The following is a 12,244-nucleotide window of genomic DNA, read 5'->3' as shown; positions in this document are numbered from 1 at the left end:
ATAATCAGGATTTTTTTTTTTTTTTTAAAATCCTATAGTGAGAATGTTGATGTGAGATTATGTGTCAGGGAACATAATAAACATTTTCACACTATGGGACAGGAGACTGGAGAAGAAAGGAAGGGTAGGTTGGAGTCAGGATGTTACTATTTTGAGTAGGAGCGATGGGAGGCATTAGATATTTGAAAGAAGCTGTAAAATGGTTTGAATTTGGGGTACCAATAAAATATTCTTTCAGTGAAAATGACCACTTGGGCCAGGAATGGAAACTCCAGCTGGGATTGACATTGATACAACTTTATAAAAACTGAAGCTGGCTTGGGCCTCCCCTGGTGGCACAGCGGTTGAGCGCTGGGCTGCGAAGCTGTCTGCAGCCTCTGCAGCGCCAGTTCGATCCCCTGTCACTGGCGAGGGTCCCACATGGTGCGACAGACCTCTCCTGCCACGCCTGCTGCTCCACTCAGCAGTGTATTTCATTGTCTGCCTGTTCTGCTCCCCACTCTGGCTCTGGTGGATTCTCTCACCCTCCCGTGCTTCTGACTGTACCCAGTGCTTGTATAAATAAATAAATAAATCTTTAAAAAAAATAGGAAATTAAAAAAAAAACTGAAGCTGGCTTGATTCAGCTAGTAGCCTGCATATTTCAGGACCAGCTTTCCTTCTTAATGCCATATTCTTAGAAACAAGTGGACACCTGAGCTGTTCTCCAAATGCTTTTGGGAATACTTGAAAGTCACTGAAATGGTTTTAAAGGTCCTGGGATTTTTCTTCTATACTTAAAACAAAATACAAATATTGTTGACACATTCAAAATAAAAGTGGATAAGAGAATCAAAGTTGTCTTATTAAGTCACACTTAGAGATGATGCAAAAATGTAAACCATGTACTCTTGCTGAATTTTTGGTAGAATTTTTTTTTTTTTTATAGAGGCATGATTTATTTTTTTTCATTGAAGAATCACCAGAGCCAGAGTGGTAGAATCATTGAGTTGAGGGCCTCCCCTGGTGGCGCAGGCAGTTGAGCGCAGCACTGTGAAGCTGTCGCAGCCACTGCAGCGCGGGTTCGATTCTCGGCTAGCCAGGGAGAAACCCACAGGGCGAGGCAGACCTCTCCTGGCTGTCCTGCTGTTCCCTTCAGCAGTGTATTTCGGTCAGTCTGCCTGTGCTGTTCCCCGCTCTGTCTCTGGTGAATCTTCTCACCGTCCCGCACATCTGGCCTGTGCCCTGGTTTTTGCATAATGAATAAATTAAATCTTTTTTTTTTTTTAAAGAAAATGTTATATTCACAATCACTAGGTTTTTATTGCTAGAAATATTTTAACAATTTTTCATTTTTAATTTCTTAAACAGTAAATCTGAGTTTGGCATCCTTGTTAATTTTAAGAGTTATAAAGAGGTTCTGACATCAAAATTAGAAAGTGTTGAATTAGCCAAAACTTTTAAAAGTAGGAGTAGACTGTCCATTTCATTGGAGTAAATTTTAAAATCTGAGCATTGTTTCCTTGGGAATTTTTTTTTTTTTAATAGAGGCATGTTTTATTTATTTATTTTATTTGTTTTTTGGTTTTGTTTATACATGCACTGGGTACAGTCAGAAGCGCGGGAGGGTGAGAGAATTCACCAGAGCCAGAGCGGGGAGCAGAGCAGGTAGAAGGACCGAAGTACACTGCTGAGGGGAGCAGCGGGCGGCAGGAGAGGTCCGCGCACCATGTGGGACCCTCCTCTGGTGGCCGGGGAGCAGCCAGGGATCGAACCGGCACCGCAGAGATCGAACCGGCACCGCAGAGGCTGCGGGTAGCTTCGCAACCCAGCGCTCAACCGCTGCGCCACCGGGGAGGCCCTCCTTGGGAATTCTTTATTTGGAATAGTTTTAATTGAAACCAATGCGTTTTTAAAATTTCGTTTTGCTTAGGTATATTTTGCCTTTGTAAGAGTCCTGCTGAAATCAAGATGTTTTTATGTGTGTGTGTGTGTGTGTGTGTGTGTGTGTGTGTGTGTGTGTGTGTAACTTGTTTGGAAAACCACTTAAACTTTGGTCTGTGGGTTTAGGGCTCAGTGAAACCCTTCTATTTAATTTAGTTTTTTTGTTCATTTAAAATCCTTTAAAAATCTACATTGTGATATTCTTAGGGAAGCGGCATGATCCCCTCCCTCAGATATCTGTCAATGGTAATGGTTATCACAAGCTGTAAAAAGTGAAATAATTGAAAAGTAGTTATAGTGCAGCAGCCATATTTATTTTTATCAGGTATCCATTGTACAAATCCTAGCATTAGAGTCTAGTAGTTAGAGGCTTCTGTAGAGACCCACTGTGACTGTCTTGCAGCAGTGGATTCCGCTTTCATGTAGGGGGCATTTAAATTTCTTCCTGCAGTTCTTTTCCAGGTAAGTGACTAGAGAAGAAGCATGAAATTAGAGGGTAGGTCATCCTAGATTCTACTGATAATGGAACAGGAAGGAAATGCACTGTCATCAAGGCAAGCAATCAATTTATGCTTGTTGATGGTTTTTTCTTCCTTTCCCTTTACTTGCCTCCTTTCTTTGGAAAGTGCTGCTGCTGCTTCTCCAGGTCTTGTTGAATTTGAGATTGGCATCTACTAAAATGGATTTTTTTTAAAATCTTTTTTTTTTAAGATTTATTTATTTATTTATACAAGCACTGGGTACATCAGAAGCACGGGAGGGTGAGAGAATTCACCAGAGCCAGAGCAGGGAGCAGAGCAGGCAAAAGGACTGAAGTACACTGCTGAGGGGAGCAGCGGGCGGCAGGAGAGGTCTGCGCGCCATGTGGGACCCTCCTCTGGTGGCCCAGGAGCAGCCGGGGATCGAACCGGCGCTGCAGATGCTGCGGGCAGCTTTGCAACCCAGTGCTCAACCGCTGCGCCACCGGGGAGGCCCTACTAAAATGGACTTTTAACATGGTACCTAAGATACTGCCATTATATAGACCTCTCCTGGGAGGAGAAGGGTAGGAGTTAGGTTGTCTTGATTTACAAACCAAACTTGAGATAAGTTGAATGGTAACAGCTTTATAACTCCAAGGGGGATATGATTTTTATTTACCTGCAATTTGTTACTCAAGTTGTAAAAGTATTTAAGTTATAATATCTTAGAAAAATTGTGGAAACTAATGTTAACAGAATTTTTCATAAGTATGATCCCCTGCCCCTATGTATAGGAAAATCCCTACTAATGGAGCAGTTTGTACTGGAGGGGGTTGTGCAAAGCCTCAGTGGACTTAGCCCCTTTAGGAGGACAGTTATGTCATATCAGTGTTAATTCATGACCTACCCTCTCGACTAGCAGAGGTCATGATAGTATTAATTTGAGTAATAAATAATTTGTGGTGTCCCTGATTTAATTTTTGTTTTAAATTATTGAAATGAGATAAAGCAGTTTATGTTAAATATAGCTTATATGTGGGCAGATTGGAATTAATTTATTAAATATGAAATTATTTGCTAGATTCCACAGTGGTGTGTGGAGTACATGCGATCTTTACCAGGACCCAAGAGAGGAGTTGCCTGCACCCAGCCCAGAAGAGTGGCTGCAATGAGTGTGGCTCAGAGAGTTGCTGATGAAATGGATGTGATGTTGGGCCAGGAAGTTGGTTACTCCATTCGATTTGAAGACTGCAGTAGCGCAAAAACCATTCTCAAGTAAGTGCTGTCTTTAAAAACGAACATTTTGTTTCTCTGTTTTTAATTTTTGCCACTGGATAGGGGACTTGGCTAATGGAGTGTCAAGTTCAGTTCTCTGAGTTTAAAATACTCTGGAGTAGATGTTCTTTGACTTTATTCTTGGTAGTAACATGTAGCTATTCAATAGAAATTAAAGTTTAAGCGTCAGATTTTGGTTACTTGATGCTGTACCTTAGTGACGTACTTAAATGATAGAAAAATGAAGTGACATCTATGTAAAGGACAATTGCTTTTAGAAAGGATAATGTTCTGGGGTGGGGTGGGGTTTATTTTGGGGAGAGGGCTTTTAATGTTAATTACACAGCTTTCGCCTTGCATATGGTATGAGATAAAAGGTGGACTCTTCGCTAATAAACTCTTAGAGTTTCCTCAGTCCTCCATCCTTAGCTGTGGTACACATGTGACTACCATAGAGCTGCTTTGCAGCATTTTTCATTAACTTTACTAATTTTTCATATTCATCTCACATTTGCATTCTGTATAAATAGTGATTTGCTTTGAAAGTTTCTTTGTTGATTCTGTTTATTTTGTACGTATGACATTTAAATATAATGCAATCTTCTCCCAGAGGTTCTCAGAACAATTTTGGAATAAAATTGTTATATAGGCAGCAACATGAGTCTGCATGGAAATATACAGTGAATGGTATGGAGAAAAACCATATATTTCATAGAAACTTCAACGTGTTTATGTAGAAGTAGGAATGTATGGCGAACCCTCATGTACTTCTATCTTCAGCTGTGACCAGTCTTGTTCATCCATATCCTAATCATTTCCATTCCATATAATTTGAACCAAAGCCTAGATATCATATACTTTCATTTGTAAATACTTCAGTATTTCTTTCAAAGATAAGGTTTTTAAAGATATAATTACATAAAGGTTTTCCAAATTTTCCTGAAAACACCGTCTTTCTTAAAGTTTAACGTCGTTTTTTTCTAGTTCTCTTCTGTTATTTCATTTTATTAGAATGTGAGATGAATGAATTTGGTGTCAAAGGACAGATTTTACTTGACTAGGTATGATGATATTTTAACTTTTTTAAAAGATTTATTTATGCATTCAAGAACTGGGGTACAGGCCTGAGTTGAGAGGATTGACTAGAGACAGTGGGGCGCAGAACAGGCAGATCTACTGAAACACACTGCTGAGGGGAGCAGCGGGTGAGACAGGAGAGGTCTGCTGCGCCATGTGGGTAGCTCCCTGGCCAGCTGGGGATCGAACTTTTGGTGCAGAGGCTGCGGATAGCTTCATAGTGCTGTGCTTAACTCTTGGTGCCACCAGGGAGGCCCATTATGATTTCTGTTTTTTAAAAAGATTTATTTATGCATGCAAGAACTAAGGTGTAGACCAGAGGTGGTGGGAGGGTGAGAGGTCTGCTGTGCCATGTGGTTTGCTCCCTTGCCAGCGGGGATCGAACTCATGCTTCAGTGGCAGGCGGTAGCTTGATAATGCTGTGTCTTTAACCCCTGCACCACCAGGGAGGCCCTGTGATACCTATTTTTAAATGGAGTGGCTCCCAGAGGCTGTAAATGAAAAAAAAAAAACAACAACAAAAAACCAAACTTATTGCAGAGTAAGCTTCCTGGGATTTCTTATAGAATCTTCTGAAGAACTAGAAGATAGCCTAGTCTTTTTTTTTTTTTTTTAAAGATTTATTTATTTATTTATACAAGTACTGGGTACAGTCAGAAGTGCGGGAGGGTGAGAGAATTCACCAGAGCCAGAGCAGGGAACAGAACAGACAGGCTGACGAAATACACAGCTGAAGGGAGCAGCGGAGCCAGACAGGAGAGATCTGTCAAGCCAACCTAGTCTTGTTTTTAAATGATAATTAATGGTATGAGACTAGTGATAGTTTGACTATTGGGAATATTTCATTAAAGCAAATGTTATATTGGGCCTCCCTGGTGGCGCAGTGGTTGAGCGCTGGGTTGTGAAGCTGCCCGCAGCCTCTGCAGCGCTAGTTTGATACCCGGCTGCAGGGCGAGGGTCCCACATTGGCTTGCAGACCTCTCCTGCCGCCCGCTGCTCCCCTCAGCAGTGTATTTCATCAGTCTGCCTGCTCTGTTCCCCGCTCTGGCTCTGGTGAATTCTCTCACCCTCCCGCTTCTGACTGTACCCAGTGCTTGTACAAATAAATAAATCTTAAAAAAAAAAACCAAAAAACAAAAGTTATATTGTATGTAGTTATCTATTCAATTCCTGCGTTGTTTTAGTTAAAAGCAACTAAAGCATCAACTTAAGAGGATCAGTTACATAGTTAATTTGTTGGAAAGAGTGACTGCATTGGACAACTGCTACTACCCTTCACTAGCTATGTAGTTATATATAAATTTTGAAAAATTGCCTATATGTTCCTTGTATAACCAGAAGAGGTGTTTGCTTTCTGCCATGGCAGGATGGTAAAGGGAACTAACTTCTGAGGATTTCTGCTTGAGGGACTGAGAATTTAATCTTAACCCTTCTTGATTCATTGTAGCTTTGAACAGATATTTGTTTGCTGATTAAAAACCGTTTGCTTGAGAGTATTTTAGCTAAATTAGTATTTATTTTTTAAACTTGTCTCTACGTGGAGATAGGTCCCATGATAGTTTCTTCAGTGTTTGGCACATGCATGGATGCTAACTTCTAGATCTAATGTGCAGTTTTTCAGAGGATTAGGTTTTGCCGCGGACCAGCACAGCAGTAGATGATGAGGCCATCTCAGGGTTGAGAGACTGCGCAGGGTGGTCAGGGATTCGGCGAAAGAAATGACAAACAGACACACTTCAAGAGAGAGTGTAAATCTGAGTGTAATTCTCTTTGAGTTTGTGACCAGTATATATATGTTTTCTAAAAGCATAGGAATAGTGAATATCAACGAAATCAGCTTGCTCATGGGTTTAGCTTATCACTGACAGGGCGGTGATTTACATCTGGACCTAGCCTCATTCCTAAGTAGATAGACCATTAGTTTTGTTTTTAAACTATATAATCACATTTTTTGTTTCACTACTTTTTAACCTAAACTATATTTTAATTATTACAGGGTTTAGTAATGTTTCATTTGAGTCAGCCTTGTGTTAAGGATTTCATATGATTTTTTAATTAACAACCAATGACCTTTATAGAAGAAAGAAGGAAGTTTAGAAAGACAATAAGGGAATAAAGTTTGTAGTTCTAGAAAGACGAGATGAGGTTTTTTGTAGTAGCATTCTTGTAGTGGTTCCTGGTGGTCGTTATCTTTTGATAAGCATCTGTCTTATCTATGTTTTCAGGGAACTTTGCTGTACTCCCTGCAGCCGGTCCATGGCGAAAGCCATTAGCCCTAAAGGTCACTGCAGGGGGAGGTGCAGCAAGGTTTAGTATAACTTATGTGCATTCTGTTAGACTAGCCATAAATAGCTCCCCAGACAGGTTAGTTTTCAAAACCAATCACTACTAGGTGTTTTTTTAATATTGCATTTGTTGTGTGTCCCCCCCCCCTTTTTTTTTTCCCTCTTGTATTTCGTTTGCAGCATAGTTTATGTTCCTTTTGCCATTTTGGGATGGAAATTATGAAAAAACAACCAGTAAGGTAACTAAAGGAGAGTAGAGGAGTCAGATAATGTTGCCAAATTTCTGACTAATCAGCAGAAAATGTTTTGATTCATTATAATGTAAGAAGAGGAGGTTGATATACTTTTGTAGTTGATTTTAGCAGACATTTTGTGGGCAGTGTTAGTTATAATAGTAAAAAGTAAATTTAGTTGTTGTTCCCATAAAGCAAATTTTAAAAGTAAATGTAGTTTCAAATAGTGATTAGGTTTCTAAAAGGGAATATTGGGGTGTATAAAAGCATGATTGAAGAATTCATTTTCGATTGGTAAAGAAAAGGTGAATTTTAAGTCAAGGCCCAAATTAAAAGTAATAATTTGCAGAGTAGGGATTGGGATACAAGAAATAGGCAGATGGAACAGCATTTAAAAACACGTTTTGAAAGGGAAAAAAATCATATGCTTGAAGGCACTGTAGTCTGTGTATTTACGTATCCAACTGATACGTGTTAGTCAACATTTCCATGCCAAAGTGATTTTTCCGAGATTACATTTGAGACGTACAAGACATGGTATGGATGATCCAAGATTGGTTTTTCTATCTCTTCTAATTTTGTGTAAACTGGGAACAGAGTTTATATCTGTAGCTGTATTTGTAGAACATTTTCAATCTGAAGAAGAGTGAAATTTAGATTGTTATAGATTGGTTGAATTCTTCAACATAATCAAGAAAAAGGACTAGATTTTTATGGAAAGACATTTTCCCTGATTTGTTAAAACTCCTTGGTGGGGGCCTCCCTAGTGGCTCAGGGGTTAAGTCACAGCACCATGAAGCTATCTGCAGCTACTGCAGCATGGGTTCCATCCCTGGCCAGGGAGCTGACCCACATGGTGCAGTAGACCTCTCCTGACTTGCCTGCTGCTCCCCTCAACAGTGTATTTCTGTAGATTTACCTGTTCTGCTCCCCACTAGTGAATCCTCTCACGCCCTGCACCTCTGGCCTGTACCCCAGTTCTTGTATGCATAAATAAGTAAATCTTATAAAAAAAATTCCATGGGAAGGATATAATGATGTGATGATTTGGTATGCGTGATTTGCTAATTATTTTGAATGTTGTTTGGGGGGGGGTGTCAATCATTTACATTTTGAATATGTCACAAGACAGACCCCATTTTGGGGTAATGTTTATGAAACAAAGTATTTGTAGCTTTCTTGAAGCACCCATATTTGTTCTGTAAGATAGGCCTGTACATCATCTTGAAATGTTTGTCCTATATCTAACTATTTTTTGAAAAGATTATTTATTTATGCGTACAAGATTGTAGGCCAGACAGGGAGAAATGAACGGTATTGGGTTTCAAGATGTGACCAGCCCTTTGTAAAACTTGAGGGAGGGAAGCTTTGAACAAACCAGAGAAGTGTTACTTCACATAATATGGGTCAGAATATTGAAGATTTTTTAATCTCTAAAACACAATCTAGACAGAAAGATGAAAGAATCCGTAAGTTTGTAATAAATACAGGAAGCCCAGCACACACTACTGCAAAAAGGCGCTGGCTGGTACAGACCCTTTAAGGTTGACCCGGGGAGTGGGAGGTTGTAGCAGGCAAAGGTGTAGCAGGCATTGCCATGGCAAATTCTTTGCAGTCCCTGGAAAATCCTGTCTCTAGCAGTAACTGCAGAAAGATGAAATATTCCAGAGTGGGTTTCCAACAAGGAAACCTCTTGTTAAAATAGATGGCTTGAGTGCAGACTCCAGGATCACAGTGCATGTGTTGTATCCTGCCACCTGCTAGCTGTGATCTTGCCTATGTTTATTAACTTCTGTGCATATTGCTTTTTCAGATCATGAGGACTGATAATAACTACCTCATTGGGTGGTTCTGAGATCAACTACACTAGTCTTTATCAGCCCTTAGAGTAATTCCTGACACCCAGCAAGTAGAACATTACTACTCTTGCTGATGAGGGTAGATTTCTAGTTTGCGAAATTATGGGATCTTATTACCTGTTACCTGTTAACCTTAATAATTAGAAAAGAATTTATAAAGCCAGTTTAGTAAAATTCCTTTTAACTTAATAATTGGAATTACCATTTGGGGGGGTTTGACTTGTACTAAAACTTGATGTGTCACTGTGAAATGAATGAATGAATCCAAGTATTCGTATAGGAGTGGCAGTAAGATGTGGAAAACAGGTACTTTTAAAGACCATTAATTATAAACTAGTTTATTGTTAATGATAGGCTTTGTTCTAATTCAGATGTAGCATTGAAGTTAGAAAGAGTTTAACTGGACCTTCAGAAAGGAATTGGGAATGAAGAATAAATGATAAATTACCATTTAAGCAGTTCTTAACAAAGACTAAGAAAATCACTGCTGTCACCCTAGGATTAGAATTCTGTTGACTTTTGCTAATTCATAGAAAGCTAACTTGATTTCCTAAAGGCCTGCATATTTTATTACATCTGACCTTTGTGTTTGTTCTTAAGTACTTGCAAGGGGATTATAGAAAACTTTCTTTGGCAGTGCCAACATCTTATAAAATACTACATAGACCCTTCACCCTAGCTTCCTGTAAATTCTGTTGTGAGGATGGCAGAGCATTGCTTTCAACACTGGTGAAAATTCGAGGAATAGGCAGCGTGTTTTGAAAAAATGATTCAGTTGTCCCTTTTTTCCTTTAATTTCTTATGCTTGATTCAGTGTCTTGGAATGAAATGCAAACCACAGTTATATTTCAGCTGTTGGAAAGTTTTAAAGGCTATGCTTTGAGATTTATTTATGTATACAAGAGCTGGGGTGTAAAGAATTATATAAAATAAAATATTTTAAAAAAAGAGCTGGGGTGTAGGTGTGTGGGGGGGTATCAAAGGGTTTCCCAGAGACAGAGTGGGAAGAACAACAGGATAATTGACTGAAATAACACTGCTGAGGGGAGCAGCTGGCGAGACAGGAGAGGTCTGCTGGGCTATGTGGTTAGCTCCCTGGCTGGGGATTGAACTGGTGCTGCTGTGGCTGCGCATAGCTTCGGAGTGCTGAGACTAACCCCCTTGCGCCACCAGGGAGGCCCCAATTGCTGATTTAAAACATTTCATCTAAACCATGAAGCTGTACATGTTCCAAATATGATTTGACTTTCTTTCTTTCTGACCTTTTTTTGGTATTAGAACATTTCTGATTTCCACATTAGTAAAAATTCTGTATTTCCTTTTCATGTAATTGTTTACATTTGGGGGTTTGTTTTCATTGTAACCAATATTATGCTGTATATAGTATTGTGATTATAGTACCATTACAGTGTTGTAGACACTGTAATGTTTTTGTTTTTTCTGATGAATACATCAGATTGAATTTGAGCCAACCTAGATCTTTAACCTTTCCTAATGACAGGGATATGGACTGTATAAAGGAACTTTGCTTGGCATCACTAGCTCTTCTCTGACTTGGTTGGGGAGGTAAGCAATTAGGAAAATAATCGGAGTGTTACCTGCAATGTGTAGATTATTTCACAGTGTAGGGAGAAGTTATTTCATGTGTGCTGAGAAGGATGGAGCGAATTAGATGGGCAGATGAGTTCTGTGCAGTCCATCCACAGCAAGCTTGATAACTTAGTGGTTTTTACACGGTGCTCTAGTTCTAAAGAAGTACCTCAAAATTCCATTTATTTAGTACTTTGGCCAAAAACGTGAAAGTTTTCATGTTTTAATAGCTTAGTAGCCTTTTAAACAAATGCCACATGTGCATTGAAAGGGAAAATGCTCAGTTGAACAGTGCAGTCTTTAAACCTTTGCATCAGATTGGACACTTGTTGCCTTTACTGTTTTGATTTTTGCCTGATACTTAGCACAGCAACTATCAAAAGTGATACCATCATAAGGAATGTGGCATGGAGTAAAGTGAAACTGAACTGCCTCAAGCTAGTAGTTTCTTTGTGTAGTATCACATGTGTGGACTCTGGAAAATGATACTATAAATTGTTTTGAATGGTGACTGCAAGAATGTATTTCTTCTCTGAAATAGACTATCATTTAAGAAATTGAATTAACAATTCTGTCAGTTTAAATGCTTATACTCAAAGAAGTACTTCATTTGTATGTTAAGGTAATACAGTGATCTAAACTCAGATTGTTGTAGGGAATTATACATAAGCCATCCTTTAGGAGCTCTTAATACTGAAAAAAAAAGTTTTTAATCTGCTTTGTTTACATGGGTCGGGTTTTTTTTTGTTTTTGTTTTTGAAGATTTTTTATGTAGGCATATAAGAGGTGGGGTACAGGCCAGAGACGTGGGGGGTGAGAGCATTCACCAGAGACAGAGTGGGAACAGAACAGGCAGACTGACTGAAACACACTGCTGAGGGGAGCAGCGGGTGAGACAGGAGAGGTCTGCTTCGCCATGTCTGTTTCTTTGCCCGGGGATCAAGTTCGTGCTGCAGAGGCTGCGGGTTGCTTCATAGTGCAGTGCCTAACCCCTTGCGCCACCAGGGAGGCCACTACATGGGTCAGGTTTTTGTTAAGTTCTGTGACTTCCTAATAATATATTTTGATAAAATACCGCTGTTTTGGACATACACACAGAAGACTTGAAGTTTGTCATGAATCCGGAAATAGCCAGATTATTTAAAGCAATGAATAAATTAATTTTTAAGTAATAGATACTTAGAACAGATGATCGGCTCTTTGTTTTCTATCCATGGCATACAGAAGTGACTGATATGGAAAAGAAATTGTTTTGATGGAGAAAGATAAATTATGGTGAATTTTGGTGGTAACTATTGAATTATTATAAAAGCTTTCACTGAATATGTTTCAAATTTTTGCTTTTTTGGTAATTGACCATTTCATAGTGTTGGCATTTTTTTAAACTTTATTTTCTATATTTTGAAGATTTATTTATGCATACAGGAAAAACTGGGGTACAGGCCAGAGAACAGTAGGGAACAGGACAGGCAGACTCACTGAAGTACACCTCTGAGGGGAGCAGCGGGGAGACAGGAGAGGTCTGCTGTGCTGTGTGGGTA

The 12,244-nt window shown here is 39.4% G+C and overlaps 1 protein-coding gene across 1 annotated transcript in view; it reads left to right on the top strand.

The window, feature by feature from the left end:
* The window catches only part of DHX15 (DEAH-box helicase 15), a 56,901-nt gene that overhangs the window by 9,979 nt on the left and 34,678 nt on the right, over positions 1-12,244 (top strand). Inside the window, exon 3 of the mRNA XM_037530503.2 lies at positions 3,466-3,659. Coding sequence (XP_037386400.1) covers positions 3,466-3,659 — 194 coding nt within the window. The remainder of the gene's footprint in view (positions 1-3,465; positions 3,660-12,244) is intronic.

The sequence above is a fragment of the Talpa occidentalis genome, unplaced genomic scaffold (assembly GCF_014898055.3).
Source record: "Talpa occidentalis isolate TD23 unplaced genomic scaffold, MPIMG_talOcc4v2.1 talOcc4.6, whole genome shotgun sequence".
NCBI classification, from domain to species: Eukaryota; Metazoa; Chordata; class Mammalia; order Eulipotyphla; family Talpidae; genus Talpa; species Talpa occidentalis.
Note: the sequence above shows the minus strand (reverse complement) of the source record. Positions and strands in the feature narration are given on the sequence as shown.